General features: G+C 43.5%; 1 protein-coding gene across 1 annotated transcript in view; it reads left to right on the top strand.

Annotated features, from left to right (window-relative positions):
• KIFAP3 (kinesin associated protein 3) overlaps positions 1-17,510 on the top strand; it is a 107,602-nt gene that overhangs the window by 45,429 nt on the left and 44,663 nt on the right. The window contains exons 12-17 of the mRNA XM_006276127.3: positions 1,030-1,138; positions 4,257-4,369; positions 6,612-6,777; positions 6,944-7,069; positions 7,639-7,737; positions 10,807-10,892. Coding sequence (XP_006276189.1) covers positions 1,030-1,138; positions 4,257-4,369; positions 6,612-6,777; positions 6,944-7,069; positions 7,639-7,737; positions 10,807-10,892 — 699 coding nt within the window. The remainder of the gene's footprint in view (positions 1-1,029; positions 1,139-4,256; positions 4,370-6,611; positions 6,778-6,943; positions 7,070-7,638; positions 7,738-10,806; positions 10,893-17,510) is intronic.

Raw genomic sequence — 17,510 nt, forward strand, 5'->3', positions numbered from 1 at the left:
TTGAGCTACTTTGTGTTATGATCCTAACAGGCCTCACAAACTAAGTAGCTTGATTTTTCTCAGGACTCAATTGAATAATCAACCAGTGCACTACAAGCCTGGGCTTGATTTGACGCTCCCTTATGTGGTGCTCTAAGGGTATTGGCAGAGATGAAAACACAGACTGGTATTTTGATATGGATGGTTTTCATGTACTAGATTGTTTGCTGTAATTGTTTTAATCAGAGTGGGTATGTGAGCTATGATGGAGTAGTGAAGACAGGAACAGATTATTTAGATTAGTGGCAAGCTGTAGGCATTTGGGGGGAATTCAGTAGCAGGTACTACAGGTGTCATCGATTTTTCTATCTCTAGCAGCAATGGGAAGATGTATTTTCGGTGGTAAAGGTTAGCGGATGCTGTCTAAGGTAAATGCAGCCTGTGAGTTGCTGCAGAAGGGATCAGTGCCATATAGCAGAGGAATAACGGCTCAGGGCTTAGGTGTCCCTTCCACTAAGTGCCACTGCAGTCTGGTTCCAGTATCTTGTAGGCCAGATTTGGCCTGAGGACCATAAGGTTGTTGTCCCTTATCTTAGAAAGTGCAAAGAACTCATCACAGCCAGTAGACTGGTGTTAATTTATGGATAAGTACTGAGTACACTCAGTCTACTAAAGCAGCAAAAGTGGAATATAGTAAACCAATTATTTGTAGCACCTTTTATAGTCTCTTCCCCACCAAGAATAATACATTTAATACATAAGGACCATATTAAAATACTTGTGGCAGTTTAACCACTCACAATCAATATGTCTTCTCTCACTCACATTTTACCAAACCAAATCCAATTCTTTTAGAAAAAGTGACAGATGATTGCAGTTCTTTAACAAATTTTAACCCTCGCTATCTTCAAATGCTATCTTAGTATTCATGATGATTTATAATGGAGATTAATTTGTAAACAAATGTAAAGAGTATAACTATCTTCAGCTCTTCTCTTTTTCTTATGCTTTGGAAAACGTAATGACTCGTGTGTGTTTGTGTGTCTTTAGTTAATGAAGATGCTCTTTGAGTGCCCTGATGAACGTGTTGACCTGGAGCTCATTTCCTTCTGCATTAACCTTGCTGCTAATAAGAGAAATGTGCAGCTAATCTGTGAAGGTAAGTATCTTGGATTAGAAATTCCCCAGTGCTACTTTTACACAATACCTTTTCAGAGTTAGACCCATTCTTAAAAGATCTTATGTTTTTTCTCCAGCCTGTGGCTTTGTTACACATTACTCTGTGCTAGCTTGAGTTTAGAGCAGTCATGTGTAGGTCAGCAGTGTCCTGGAAGACTGAAAGGTAAGAATTCCCCTGTCCCTGGGACTCCCCCATACCCAGCTTATTGTGGCTGCCCGCACTGTCTTCTTGAGAGAACAGGCAGGGAAGAGTTAATCTGACTTCCCAGTCCCTGCCGCTGCCAACCTGCTGCTCTTCTCCAGGCTGAGCCCAGCCTAGAGAGCAGCCGTGGCTGTGGTTGAGCAGGTAGGGTAACACTTCTCTGCCTGCCCCCCCCCCCCCCCCCAACACAGACAATGGTGGCAGGCCCAAGTAAGTATGGGAGGGGACAGGGAGCGGGAACTTGAGATATTGGTGAGGGCAGGTGAAGGCAGTGTGCCCAATCTGGGACAGCGGAGGAGGGGTGGGTGGGGTGTTTACACTAACATGTAGCCTAGAGTGGCAACACATTAGTATAATATAAGATGGGTAACCAATCAGAGAGAAATCTTGGCTTCAGTGTCATAACTTTAAGCTGCCTAAAGAGTGCTTGAAACTAGTTTCAGATGTTAATGTGTGGACAATCCAGCAGTTAAGAGCTCCAGGAGCTGCCTAAAATTGATGTGTAGCAAGACCCTTAGATTCCACTTTATCTTTGTCATGTTTTTCTTTCTTACTTGGATCATTTTTGTGAAAACAGGATTTCTTATACTTCACCACTTTACCTGGTCTTCAGTGTTGGAGCTAATTTTGTCTTGTACATTTTGTAGAGTTGTTTATACATTGTGTAACCTGAGGCCTGATTCCTTTGTTGGTGCTTTCAGCTACATAAAGTACTCGCTACACACACACACACACACACACACACACACACACACACACAGACTATACGAAGCGTGATTCCTGTGTTGGTACTCCCTATATATATATATATAGGGAGTACCAACACAGGACTCACGCTTCGTATAGTTTGTGTGTGTATACTATAAGAATAAAACTGTTAACATTATTAGAGAGCCCAGGCAGTCTGCAGGATTTGGCCTTTGCTCTCAGATGTTTGAGTCTAGTGGCAAGAACATTATTTCTTTAGTGTCCAAAGCTTGTTAGGCACATGGTAGCCCCTGGCATGCATTCATTTTAATGGCAGGATAGGATCTGCTCCCTGATCTCAAAAACTGCACATTCTGCCATGCCATGTGCATGATACAATGTGTGATTTTTTTTTTTTTTTGTGTGAGGGGGGGATCCAGGAGTCGAATCCAACTGGTACCATTACTACTTGCCAATGCAGGGGGGAGTCTGAGATTGTGTGCTTCCCCTCCACTGGCAAGTTGAAAGCCGTGTGCTTGTAGCCCGGCTGAACCTGAGCGATCCCAAGGCCATGACGGGCAAACATTTGATTGTTGTTCCCAGTCCTGGGACTGCACCAGAGCCAGTTCCAGATTCCCATGTAGTCTCAAGGCTGGGGCTGACAGTCAGCTGGTTGTTGGTCCCAGCCCCAGGATGCCACTGGATTGGGTTTCAAATTCCTGTATACTCCTGTGGCTAGAACCAACAGTCGCACTAAATTTAAACTGCAATGGAAACCAGCCACAAAAAATGTTACATACTGTATTTACCCAAATATAAAACAAGGGGTTTTTTTCCCCCAATCAGCATTGGGGGAGGGGGAAGCTCATATCTTATATTTGCATACGAAGCAGAGTGGGGAGCAGGTGGCTGCTGCATCTCTGACACTCCCTCAGCCGAGGTTGGGGCCAGAGTCAGACCCAATGCAGTCTCCTGCCCCTCCCCCCCCCTTCCCCTTCCCCTCTGCAGCTTCTGCCCACTGCCTGCCCTCCCCTCCCCCTTAATATCAGGAACAACTTGGCTCCAGATAAAACTGGAGTTTCTCCCAGGCACAGAGAACATGGAAACTCTTTTTCCTGCCGAGGCAATTAGAAGTGTTGACACTGCTGTATTGTCTGCCTGGTCAATCAGTAGCACTGACAGTGCTGCATGGACAGGCAAGGGCTGAGTTGCCATGTGCTGTGCTCTGTGACAGCAGCCTGAGCAGCATCTGACAGGGAGGGGGGAGGGAAGAGGCAGAGACTAGGGCAAGTTGGGGGGCAGAGGCTGTTGGGAGCTGGGGACTGGGGAGGCGGGTGCGGGGGGGGGGCAGGAAGGTTGCAGAGGGAAGAAGTAGGCAGGGCACAGGGCAAGAGGGCTATCTGAAGCCCCCTCCCCCCACCACTACTTTCCTTGCTGTAGCAGTTGGGGATGGGGGGGGGTTCAAAACAACCCTCTAGTACTTGGATTCTATACCTGGAAGTTTATGTATTTTCCATATCTAGAATCTAATAATTGGAGGGTTGTCTTATATTGAGGTAATTGCAGTATCTTTTGTGGCACGTTTTTTTTTGTGGTGGACTTCCCATTTTGTTGCACCATTCATTCCTTGAACATGTAGCAGGGTTATTATTTATGGTGCAATTAACAGGTTAATAGCGTCTTAATTGTAACGCCTGCTGGGAGCCTAAGAGTACATTGTGCCTATTAGGTTCTCTTGAGCAGCATGGTTACAAGTGTTTGATGTTTATAAATACCACTGCAAGAAATGTATTAACATATATGTTTCTTCTTCGCCAATATGAGGATGAGGAGAGATAGGTAAGGTTTGGGAAATGTACATGAAATAGTGGTAATTAGGCAAAAATAGAGTCTATGGTTATTGAATTCTTCTTTCAGCCTTAGGGTTGATAACTGAAGGATTCGGCCGTTTATCTAGCTTTCTGTGTTGATAGGTCCAAATATCTCTTAAAATTGGCTATTATGCATCTGTCTTGTATTCTCTTGGAGCTTATGCAGGTGAAGCTTGTCCCATTTAATTAAGACCTGGACCAAAAAAATATTTTCTGCTTTTTATTTATCTTTGTTGTTTAATCATTATTAATTGTTTCTTGTTGTCCCATTAAAACTAGAATTGGGGATTTTAATTTAATTTGATCTGGGAGACTTGACATGCTCTTTTCCATTTCAGGAAATGGATTGAAGATGTTAATGAAGAGGGCTCTGAAGTTCAAGGATCCGCTGCTGATGAAAATGATCAGGAACATTTCACAACATGATGGGCCAACCAAAAATCTGTTTATTGTAAGTTGCATTTATATCTTATTAGTGACCTCCATGCCTTCACATTGGAAAGGGCTTTAGTTTTAGGCTAGTGCTGCATTTTAAAGGATAAATTTGCTTCTGCTTTAACAAATAGTCTGTTTCATTCTCTTGAGTTTTCTGGATTATTTTTTCACACACTTTTTTTTTTTTTTTTTTTTTTTTTTAAAGTAAGGTTAGTATTTTAATTGCCTACTTTTTAGGTCAGTAGTTCAAAAACAAGGAATCACACATTTATAATCATTGCCAAAGTTAGTCGTAATCTTTAAACCCTGTTCTCAGCAGAGAAAAAGACAACAAAATAAAGTATCTTCTCAGTATTGCAGATGGTTCCTGTAGGGCAGGGGTTGGCAACCCCTGGAACACGTTCCAAGCATGGCACACGAGGCCATTTTGCTCGGCACACCACAGCCAGCCCTGGCTCTGGGTAGCTGCTGCCAGCGACAGCCCGGGCTGCTCTCAGCAGGGCTGGCAGCATCCCAGCTGCCTGCTGGCAGCAGCCTGGGCCTCCTGACTGGCAGGAGCTACCCAGATCGGGGGCCGGCTGTAGCCAAGAGGCTCCAAATGACTGTTCCAGGCTCCGGCATTAGCTCCCTACTGGCGCATACACCCATGCGTCGGAGTGGGTGGTGGGGGAGGGGCCTGAGGCAATGCAGCCCCGGTCTCTCCCCGGCTCCCGGCACAGAGCTGGTGACTGGGTTCTGGAGCCCGGCTCAGCTGTTTGCAGCCAGCCTGGGCTCTGGGCAGCTGCAGCAAGCAGCAGGCAGGCTGCAAACAGCTGTGCCGGGCTCCACAGCTCTGGCATCAGCTCCATGCTGGTGGTGACTGCATGGGCACCTCGAGGCGGGCTGTGCTGCCCCGCTGTCCGCCCTGAGGTGCCCATGCAGTTGCTGCCAGCACAGAGCTGATGATGGAGCTGTGGAGCCCGGTGTAGCTGTTTGCAGTCTGTCCACTGCTTGCTGCAGCTCCCCAGAGCCCAGACTGGCTGCAAACAGCTGCGCCAAGCTCCAGAACCCTGTCATCTCGCCAGAAGCGGGGGAGAGACTGGGGCTGCACTGCCTCAGGCGCCTCCCCCACCGCCCGCTCCAATGCATGGGTGCACTCACTGGTAGGGAGCTGATGCTGGAGCCCAGCACAGCTGTTTGGAGCCTCCCAGGTGCAGCCAGCCCCTGCTCTGGGTAGCTGCTGCCAGCTGAGAGCCTGGGCTGCTCCCAGAAGGCAGCTGGGATGCTGCAAGCCTGGCTGGGAGCAGCCTAGGCTCCAGCAACTACCCAGAGCCAGGGTAGCTGCTGGCAGCCACAGAGCCTAGGGCGGGGGGCACGGGGCAGCAGGGCTAGGGGGAAGGGGCTTTGGGTGGGGGACATGGGGGACAAGCAGGGCATCCTGCCATATACCCCTTTCCCTCATTTTGTTTTTCTGGCATGCCAGCACTCCAGCACCTTCCAAGGTAGGCATTGTGGTGTTTTTCAGCACTCCGGCCAAAAAACCTTGCCTACCCCTGCTGTAGGGAAAGATCCAAGTATAAGGAATGTCTCTTGCTGTTGCTTCTTACACTGCGTTTGTTCTGTAAGTTGAGGGCTGTGATCCTCTGGGACTGCCTGTCCAATACTCTCATTAGCATTGAATTCACAGACAGAAAAGAGTTGGTGTTTGGTTATATTAAAAAATGTGGTAAATAATGAGAGAATTTGATTTGCAGATCTCTTAATAAAGTTGATACTGAATAGTATTAAGTCTTTTAACACCACTATACAGCTAGTAAGTAGAATTAATGGAAATTTCATGTTCGTTCATAAGGCTCTGGGAGAGTGACAGCTTTGGTAACTATGGCTGTATAACATTTTCCATCCTAATCTCCTTTTTTTTTAGTCTTTTGGTAGCTTTCTAAAACTTCTACCCTTTGGGACTGAATTTCTGTGCATGCATTTTCTGTCCATAATAAAGTTTAGGAAAGTTTGAATAAAATGTTTTATGTTATTTTGAGAATTAAAGGAGTGGGGAAATTTGATACTTAAAAATTGTAGTGTAGTTTAGTTTATAGGGTCTCAATTAAAATATTGAAAGTTTTAAATTTGACTTAAAAATAGCCTTCATTTCAGAGACAAACCCTGTTCAGCATTCGGGTGTGAGCTGTTTTGGATTTGACCAAGTTACGAATCTTTTAGCATCATAAGCTGTACATGGACAGTACTTTTACTAATTAGCTCTGATATATTTTGTTTAGGATTATGTTGGTGATTTAGCAGCTCAAATTTCAAATGACGAAGAAGAGGAATTTGCGATAGAATGTCTGGGAACATTGGCAAATCTGACCTTACCTGACCTGGACTGGGAACTTGTGCTGAAAGAATACAAACTAGTTCCATACCTCAAAGATAAACTAAAGCCAGGTCTGTATTAAAAGTGGTTAGTCTTCCAAAATGGTCTGTTTTCCTCTAGTGTCTTTTGGATGTATGAATTAACATAAATCCTGAAAACCAAAAGAACAAACACAGCCAAAGATTCAGCAAAGGGCGTTCTTACACACACACAGCTATCTGCTGTTTAATTTACCAGGTTCTGCAGAGGATGACCTTGTTTTAGAAGTAGTAATAATGATTGGAACTGTGTCCATGGATGACTCCTGTGCTGCTCTTCTAGCCAAATCTGGAATCATTCCAGCACTCATTGAACTTCTAAATGGTATGTTATCCAGTTCCTTCTGGGACTATTTTTTTCAAAGGTACTTCCCAGTTGACCTAGATGCCACCTCCAAGTGTAACTTAGGAGAAGCTACAGATGTCCTTTATGTGAGTGTGGTGATGCAATTCTATCACTGGCAGAGACTGTGCTGAACAAAGGTCCAGGAGCATAACTATGGATGGGCAACAGGGACATGACTGGGTGTCAGTGTGGTGGGGGTCGAAGAACTGTGCTGCCACTAGTGCCAACCTAACTGCTACTGCCTTTGCTGCTGCTGCTGCCCAGGATTCAGAACCTTGTTTATGCCTCTGCAAAGGTCTAGTCAGCTTGCTTTTTCCACACCATTCCAGTTCTTACCAAAGTCAATTGGAGTCTTGAGGCTGACTGGAAGTTGGGTGAAGCTCTGAAAGCTTTGTGTTTGTGGGTGGGAATGATTATTAAAAATTGCAATCAATATGTTGTCTGCACCCTCCAGTTTACCTAAGAGCTTGACACAGCGCTTGTTAATATATAGTAGTAGCCTACTCTGTTTCAGTGACTTGAAGAAATGCTTTTCTCTTTTCTTCAAGCTCAACAGGAAGATGATGAGTTTGTCTGCCAAATCATTTATGTCTTTTACCAGATGGTCTTTCACCAGGCCACTAGAGATGTCATCATCAAGGAGACTCGTATCCTTTTTAAATGTGAAACCTTTAGAATTACAGTGCTTTTAATCTGCTGCTGTTTCTACATATGCTTCTCATGTGATGGAAATCATTCACTGTAATTTTGTAAACTAAAGGTAAGATTGATTTGGTATCATTTCAATCAAAATAATGTCCAAATATTTTAGGTATAAGATACAAGGATCTTTAGAAGATATTATGCAGATGGCTTGCATATGGTAGTTAAAATGAGCATTGATAACTTTTTGTATCACACCATGTTATCAATGTTGTATGTATGTTGTGTACTCTACAGAAAGAGTAATATGAAATATTTGGGTATGACCGTTTCTTATACCCTTTTCCTTGTAAAGCCATGTACGTTAGAGATCATAATTTCAGCTTTAACAGGCTCAGAGGGAAAAGTAAAATTGAGTCAACTTTTAACACTCCTGCCATTTCTCATCTCTCCTCCTGCTCCTCTCTTTTCTTCAAAGCAACTGTCATCTAGGTTTTTGGGTTTTTTTTTTTACTTCCTACCCCAAGAGTTCCTGTTGTGTGTATTGCTCTCACAAACCATTCCTATCCTTCTGCTCTCTCTTTGATTTCAGTTCCTTGCTTTCTTTCTTTTAGTCTGTTTCTGTGCTAATGGCCATTCTGTTTCTGTTCATTTTTGCTTCAGTTCGTTGACTTGCTCAATTTGAAAGAACTTAAGTAGAACTCCAGTTCTCCATTTATCACTTCCTCTTGCTATCTTTCCTGTTTTGAAATATGATTTAAATTGGGGCCCAGTCTAGACCCACTGAAGTCAGTTGAAGGGCACGTTTACTACAGTGGGCTTTTTGAATCGGGTCTCAGATTTGTATGCTTTTCATGTCAAATCATGTTTGCCTTGCATTCTGTGAAATGTCTAGCACACTGTAGGTAGTACATAAGCAATGAGTAATAGTAATGATTCCAAAGCCACCTAAAATATCTTCCAGATACAAGAATATAATGCAGTCTATGGTCTGATATTTTTGGTCTTTACTGAACTAAGAATATATTCTGTGTGGAAACCTGGGAGATCTTGGGTATAATATTGTAGAATACCTTCTAGTTCTAAAAGGTCACAAGATATCAAATCTCAAGTCTGGTCACTTAATAGCCAAATGTGCCCATCATGTCCCTCTCCCACTCTTATAATAAGTAAGTAGTAGTTCTTAAGAGTGCTTTTTTTCTTTAAGCCCAGATTCTCTTGCTCTTTTCCCCATAGGAGCTTGCTTACAATCTTTGTTTAATCAGGCTAGAAGGTTTTGAGAGATCCTGGGACTTACTGGAAGGAGTTGCATGTTTTAGTAGTGTTGCACCAATTCTGCTATAGATTTACCATATTTAGTCAAATATAAGACAAGTTGTGTCTGTCCCCCCAGTCAACATCAGGGGGAGCCCCTTGTCTTAGATTAATATACAAAGGGGTGAGGGGCAGGCAGCTGCTGTGGCTCTGACTTTGGCCCTGACCTTGGTCAGGGCCAGTGTCAGACAGACAGCAGTCTCCTGTCTATAGTAGTCAGCAGTCTCTGTATATTTTTTTTATATATAGCAGTCTATATATATAAAATTTACCTGTGCTCACTGCAATTATCATCATGTGAAACTGTTAGGTCCCTGGCACATGTTACAATTAAGGTGTGATTAACATGTAAATTCTGTCATAAATAGTAGCAATGCTACATGTACAGCTGATTTATGGAGCCATAAAGTGACAGACAAGCCACAAAGATGTTCCATAAAATATGTGGACCATCCTTTTGGCCATAATTTGCACAAATAACATGCCCATGCTGATGCTGACCATCAGCTGATTGTTGGTATTGGGATGGGAGTCAGCAATGGGATGGGGACAGTTCCAGTCTTGATGCCAAAAATGGGCTGCCAGGGGAACAGGTTGTAAGGTTTCCTGGCAGGGCAGACAGTCAAGGGATTTCCTTCTATGGGAACTTAGCAGCCCCTGTGCCTGGCAGCCTCCCCTGCCTTGTTCTACACCCCCTGTAGGGATGTGGGGCAGGGCACTTTAAAACAATGGATCTTGGGGAGCTAACAGTAGTATACAACTCTTCTTGACTGCCTTTACTCCTCAGGTCCCAGAGCAGCTGAGCTTCACACATGCTTTGTAAAAGTCTCAGCAAACAGGGACTTAGGGACTGGGGAGATGCTTCTTGATCCTGGGGTCCCAGCAGGGAGTCTGTGTTTGAGTGCCAGGCATGAGGAGTCAGTCAGTTGATTTCCACCTCACCCCCCTGCACCCTTCCCATCCTGCACTTGCAAACCCATGCCTTGGGCTCCCTGCTGGCAGTGGCCCCAACCCCAACAATAGTACCTCCTGCCATGCACGTGGCATGATTGTGCCATTAAGTGAATGTCTGCTCACCCTCTAATTCCAGGTAATGAATGCACTCTCCAGATCTAACAGTAGCCAATCTTTCCTTTGTTTTCTCCAGCAAGGCCTTGAAGGTACTATATGATTTATACTGAAGTACTTCAGTATCTTGCACCAACATCCATTTCTTCCATTTCCTATAGTCTTCCTGACTATAATACCTCCATTCTTGGTTGTTTTTAATTGCGGGGAGGGGCATCTGTTTTTACTTCTGTATAGTCACATAGTCAACAACAGCAACAAAAATGCAGTTTGAGTAACATCTCACTCATCTAGCCAAGATCAGACCTGTAGAAGTATATTCCAGGTTTCCCTACACGTATGCTTTAAATGTTATTGTTATGTGGGACAAATAATTTGGAAATCAGTCTTTAACTTTTTTTTTTTATTGCCTTTAAGGTTTAAAAAGAGCCTAATCTATTTCACAGAAATGCTAAATATTGAATAAAATGTAAACCCTGTAGCACAGTGTTCATATGTAGACTTCTCAGTAAGAGGAATGTATATCTCCTTCAGGAGTTTTATATGACTATTTAGCTGACTTAGCACATGAAGCTCATGACTCTCATGTGTTGCAGAATGTTCCCCAGTGTGATTCCTAATAAATCCTTCCAGTTAGAAGAATCCATGACTGTGGTAAAATCAACTTTACATCCTTAACCATTGCTTCCCAGAGGCTCCAGCATATCTTATAGACCTGATGCATGATAAGAATGCTGAGATCCGCAAAGTCTGTGACAACACTCTGGATATTATAGCAGTAGGTTGATTTCCTTTGTCTAGCTAAAGAATCTATGTGATTAGAACCTGCCCATTTTCTGGAAGAGGAACAATATGCATTAGCACATTGTCTGAAAATATTTTCAACATAATCTTGACTTTTTTTCCTGTAAAATGAGTTGCAGAGTTGCATTTTTGTTGAAAAAAAATACATACACTTTTAAAAATCCAGTAATAGTTAAATTACATATTGTAAACATTTTGAAATGCTTTACTTCTCTTACTTTTCACAATTTGGAATGTCTGAACCACATTTGATGAGGACTGTAAGCTTTCTGTGTTTTTTGTGGTTACCTAACAGCTTTTTTCATTCACTTGGATCTGTTTTGTTCAGTGATCTTTTCTCTAATGTTTAATGTGAATATTATTTATTTAAAAAGGAAAGTGCATGGGATAATATTAGAAAACCAATGTTCTGTACCATTCAATGATCAGAACAGTGTCTTTGGATAACTAACTTGTCCGTCCTATGGTTTTAACTTGGTTCCCGGTGCAATGGTCTGCTCTTAAATGCATAGTGCAGAGGCCTGCAGTCCTACTGCCTTGTCTAATATCACAAGCTGAGCTATACTGCATCTGGTTAGTGTTGAAATGGGGCACTTTACCCCCAGTACAACATTATTGGACACTATGCTATTGGAAGTTCTGTTTCTCTGGTGAAATATTCCATAGAAATCCTTGCTACTCTTGACCATGAAAATTTGCACAACACTTCTTAGAGATTATATTCTTATTTAGGCAATCTCATATCACTTTCCTAAATTCCTGTTGGTGAATTCTGGTAGATGCACTTCTCTGGTAAATTAAGGAGTTAAGGCAGATAGTATAGGTATAGCTTTGGGGATCCATTGGATCAACAGTATTTGAACATATGCCAGCTGAAGCACTGTAGCCAAACAGAACCTTGTCATAAATTTGGAGATTACTGAAACATTGCTATAACTTTATTCTTGTGGCTTTGTGTGTGTCGTACTTCTTTCTCTGTTTCTTCCCTGTCTTCATTTAAACTGTTAAGTTTTTGTAGAGCTATGGTTTTAGCTCCCAGTGTATGCCATAGTAGTATTGTATTTCTTGGCTTATTTTACGTTTACAATTAGTTATAAAAGTACATTACATTACAGTTAGTAATGGCAAATGGCTAAAATTTGCCTAAAAGTACAAAATATTAATATAGGCAATTTTGTACTTCCTTGTGATGTTTTATCTATCAGTCAAGCTTTACTCGCACTTTATGTAGAGGTGTGGCATGAAACCCAAGTCAGTGGGAGTTTTGCCATTGACTTCAGTGAAGCCAGTGTTTCACTTGGGATGAATTCACACTTACTGCCAGAATTCTGATGTGTGTCCTGCTCATGAGTCAGTCCACCAAGAGGAAAAAATAGTCTTGGGGGGCAGAACCCATTCCTGTTTTGTGGGGGAAGATGGTTTTGTCTGGTAAGGAGGGTCCTATAGTATTAAAGTAATATTTCTAGTCTTGCATATCTGAAGACTGTCTAACTGAAAAGAGTGGAGGAAATGTGAGAAATCTGCATGTAAGTTGTTTAAAGTAAGACTGTTAGAATTCTGTTGCTTGTGCTTGTTAATCAGTCTACATGGCTTGGAATATATAATTACCTTGGAATTCCAGGCCATTTGTTAGTATCCCAGGCCAATCTGATAAAAGCCTTATTGATACAAATGAAGCCATGAGAAATCATTCCTGGGGAAGAACTATTGGGGTAAATTAATCAGGGATGAAGAGTAAAAAATGTTCTTTGGGAACAGTGCAACTTTGAAAGTGACGATAGTCTGATCCCAAAAACAAAGTTATCACACTGGAAAAGTCATATGGGTACATTTGTAGCCATTCTTGTGCTTTCTGTTTACTTGTACAATACAAGTTGCACTTTCAAAACTCTGGTGAAGATGTGAAGGCTTCCATGTCAACCCCCCAATCCCCCCCCCCCCCCCCCCAAGCAAAAGAGTCTGAGTTCAATTTGCACCCTGTGTCAATTACTAGGTTATTTCCATCTCTGACCTCCTGCAAGTCCCTTGTGTAGTATAAATCCCTTGTCCCTTTTCAGGCCACTGCTCACGTGAATCCTGTACTCTTAAACTGGACCCTGAGTTTCAGTCTCCTATGAATCAGTTATGATTACCTAAGCAAGTGTGACTTAAGCTAAAAACCTCCAGGAGCAATGATAAGGATACCCAGTGACAAGATGTCCTTTTTTTAAAGCAACAGGTTATTTACTGGAAGTAAAGGATTTTAGAGGAAAAAAAAGATTTAAAGGAACAAAACACGTATGTAGCTTGCTGGATATTTAACCATAAATCTACATGGGTCTACCTATCCTAGACACCCTGTCCATGAGATCTCTGTAGCTTGGCTGGCATAGTTTGTTCCCTTTACTGCAAACCATTTCTCTTCCAGCTTTGGGTTGAGAGAGGGGGGAAAAGGAAGAGGTTTTTCTCAAAGCTCTTCATCCATTTGATCAGCTCTTCCTATCCCCTTTTTTTTTTTTGAGGCCAAGTTATTTTTTCACCATTTATAGTCCTGTGATCTGTTAGTTTCCAGCGTTGGGAGCATGAGGTTTGCAGCTTATTGGAGGCTGTATACAAGACTCTGCAAACTGGAAGTTTTATCCATTTTCTTTCAAGTGTGTGTTTAGCTGTCATTATCTGGGGCTGTTCTCTCTTCTTCTCTCCGCTCCCTCATGCTTCGATTGTTATTTCTCCCACTCCCTATTAAATTAGATTTATGCATTCATGTAGATAAAACATATATTCAGTATACAGTAACTTCTGTCATTGACAGGTCCTTATGCAGTGTTCATGACATGGGCAGATCCTGGTACACTCTATTTTACTATGTAGCAGCCCACTCTATATTAATATTCTGGGGCTATGGACAAACATGAATTTTAATCATTTTAAAAGGGGAGAGAGGGAGCTTTCACTCAGCAGTATGCATCAGCTATTTCACTATAACTCTTAAGTCTGCATGCTCCTGTAATGATAAAGGTGTGCTAAGTCATAGTAACTTTACCCTGAATTGAAACAGGGTTAAAATTGCAAAGGGTTTGCTGTACTTGTATTGGTACAGGAGCATACAGATGGAACTGTTACATTGTAACACCTTATATTAGTATAATTTGATATTGATTAAGGCTGTGTGAAGCTTCAGTAACTGATTTGGTTTGGAGGAGATTCAGGGATCGGATCTCTGAATCTGAATTGAATCGGGAGACCAAGTAAAAGCTCCGAATTGATTTGAAGCATCCGAATTGATTCAGAAAAGTTTTAGCCGATTCAGCCATAGACTAAACAGGCAGCTGACAGCTGCCTCCAGCTGGTAAGTCTGTTGGGGTTGGGAGAGGGGGGAAGGAAGAAGCATGGGGGAGGGAGGGATTGGGACAAGCTGTCCAACCAGGGAGGGGTGCAGGGGGGCATGGGGAAAAAAGTCCCACACTCACAGGCTCTGGCAGCAGGGATTGGGGACTCATTGCAGAGTCCTCCCACGCAGCGCAGGGCAGTGGAGGGCAGCGGGGATTGCCCCCCTGCCTGGCATCCGCACAGCAGCTGCACCGTGGCGCAGGTGCAGCATGACTTGGCAAGGCACCGTGTGCTGTCTGGGAGCTGGGACAGGTCCACGGGTCAGCCGGCCCCCAGCACCACTCAGCCCCAGTGGCCCCAGCTCCCAGGCAGCATGTGGTGCCCTGCTGAGTTGTGCTGCACTCGCGCCATGAGGCAGCTTCTGCACAGGTGCCAGGCAGAGGGAGGGGTAATCCCTGCTGCCCCACACTGTGTGGGGGGAGGCAGGGGAGGGGGCTCTGCCATGAGCCCTCAGTCCCTGATCCCCATTGCTGCAGCTGGTGAGTGCAGGGCTTTTTTTTTAAAAAAATTGCCAGACTGCTGGGACCAGGGGAGCAGGGATCGGGGAGCAGGAGACCACAGAGCCCCCAAAGCTCCTGCTACAGCCAGTGAGTGCGAGGCTTTTTGAAGTGCCAGGACTAGGCTTGGGCCAGGCAGGGGATGGGGCCATGCAGGCCAGCCATAGGAGCTTCTCCTACTACAGCTGCCCCTGCCCAGGGAGAGGCAAGCACAGCCAGAGGAACCACCTGGCTGTGCCTGCCTCTCCTTGGCTGATCCAAATCGCTCCTAATCGGCGCCAAATCTTCTGAAGTTGATTCGGCTGAATCGATTCAGGACAGTGATCTGAATCAAATTACTGTCCTCTGAATCAGCTGAATCCGAATCGAATACTTCCCTATTTGCACAGGCCTAATATTGATACAGTGTTACTACATTTGCCTGTATTCCGACTCAGCAAAGCTCATTTGATATATTTAGGGACCTACTGAATTAGCGGTGGAAGTGGGCTGTGCGGCAGCTCCTTTAATCTTACAGGTTCCCCTGTGCACACACCCCCCCCCCCCCCGATTGGCAGAGGGGCCATGCCACTTGCTCCTGATTTGGCAGGGAGGCAAAGTTTACGTTTTAAATATGATGCCACTTTTACCTCCCAGCTGCTCAGAACCAAGCAGCAAGGCTGTCGGGGCCCCTTGGCTAATCAACAGCAGGGGGGGCATGCAGGGGAACCTGCAAGATTAAAGGAGCCACCACACATCCCATTTCCACCACAAATTTGGTAGGTCCCTAGATATATTTTAGAAGTCTTGGCACTGACTGTCCACTAAACTATTTCAGTTAGTTCAAGTTGAGATATTATTTCTAGACAACTAGTCTGATTTGTTTATTCATCAACCAGTAGACAGGACCAGAATGTTCTGCAGGCACATTTGTATTTTGTCTTCTGCCAAATAATGTTGTCAACATTTCCAGAATCTTTTCCTAAGTATCAGTGCCTATATCATGACTCCCTATGTCAAGGAATTGCTTAAAGCAGTACAGGAAAGGATAATTTAAAATAGTGGCTTAAAATTAAGAAAAACCAAGGCTGACTGAAAAAGGGAAATTTTCCACTGATAAGATTTTTCCTCAGTCTAAAAGATCTCCCAGTGGAAGCAAAAGGAGCCATGTCACCTGAGACATTCAGAATGAAACTAAGAATATGGACAAAAGATACTTTTTAATTGTTTTAAAAGGGGAGGTAGGGCTGCCTCTCAGGAGTATGCATCAGCCCATTATAATACAACTGTTACCTCTACAAAAAGTACAATACAAGTGAGCTGTATGTGGAGAGGAAACATGTTGAGAGAATAGGTGGTAGTGTGCCTCATTGTGCATGCTAGCAGGTCTGAATGAGGCTTTGGAGCTGGAGAACAAGCAACAATGGGAAGATATATTGGTACTCATGTTGTTTGGGGGACCACTGTAGCCCAGGAAGTGTTTGGGCGCTGCAGAGTTTTTCACTAGCTCTCCTTTCTGGCTGGTCTCAGAAGTTTGCTGTTATGGGAGTGAATTGATCTGACTGTTCTAATACAAAGGCTCCCTAACCCCCTTCTCAAACAGTTGGTACTTTCCCATTTAAATGTAATGTTAGATCTCTCACTGATAGAATTCTGTATGGAGAAAATGAAAAAAAAATCCTATTTTCTTTAATAAATCTGCTGAAGAGAAGACTGAAAGGAGATCTGATAGCAGCCCTTAACTATCTGAAGGGTGGTTCCAGTGAGGATGGAGCTGGACTGTTCTCAGTGGTGACAGATGACAGAACAAGGAGCAATGGGCTCAAGTTGCAGCAAGGGAGGTTTAGGTTGGATGTTAGGAAAAAAAAAATCACTAGGAGGGTGGTGAAACACTGGAATAGGTTACCTAGAGAGGTGGTACAATCTCCATCCTCAGAGGTTTTTAAGGCCCAGCTAGACAAAGCCCTGACTGGGATGATCTAGTTGGGGATGGTCTGCTTTGAGCAGGGGGTGGGACTAGCTGGACCTCCTTAGGGCCTTTCCAACTCTGTTTTTTATGATTCTGTGATCTAAATGCTACTTGCAGGTTTAAATGTAGATCTGTAAGAGGTCCTTTGTTTTTCTGGCATGGATTTTAGATCCTATTTTGACCTGCATGACTAGAGTTGTTCTGAAGGGATTGGTTAGGGCCACTTACGTTCTGTGTTGACCCTGTTTCACCTTTTGAGGCTATGTACCAGTAATTCTGTGCAAGTCTATGGAGTAATATCATAATGAAGTGTATGTGGCCTACAGAGTATTTGAGCCTTTTTAGGATGAGTCTAATCATACAAGTGGAAATAGGATCTGAAATCTATGTAAGTGGCACAAAATACCATTTATACATCCACATTTTGATATTTAGGTAGCGCTTTTATACATCATAGGTCAGGGGTGCTCAACCTCTGGACCACAGGCTAAATGCAGACCACAGAGCCATAGGTATTGGCGGAGAAATTATTCGCTTAAGGTCCCAACCTGGTAAGGGAACACTTGCGAATACTTCCGACCCCAACGGGGCTCATTTCCCAGCTGAGACTCAAATAAGCAGGAGACGAGGGTGTGGTCTTTCCAGTTTATTTGGCCGAAGGTCCCTTGACCTTAGGAAGGCAGAGGGGCCCCAGTTGTACTCTCACACACGTATTTATATTCTCTGGTTACATGAGATTTTCACATGCGCAAAGCTTTAGCAGAAAATTACTAGTATT

Source organism: Alligator mississippiensis, chromosome 5, assembly GCF_030867095.1.
Source record: "Alligator mississippiensis isolate rAllMis1 chromosome 5, rAllMis1, whole genome shotgun sequence".
NCBI classification, from domain to species: Eukaryota; Metazoa; Chordata; order Crocodylia; family Alligatoridae; genus Alligator; species Alligator mississippiensis.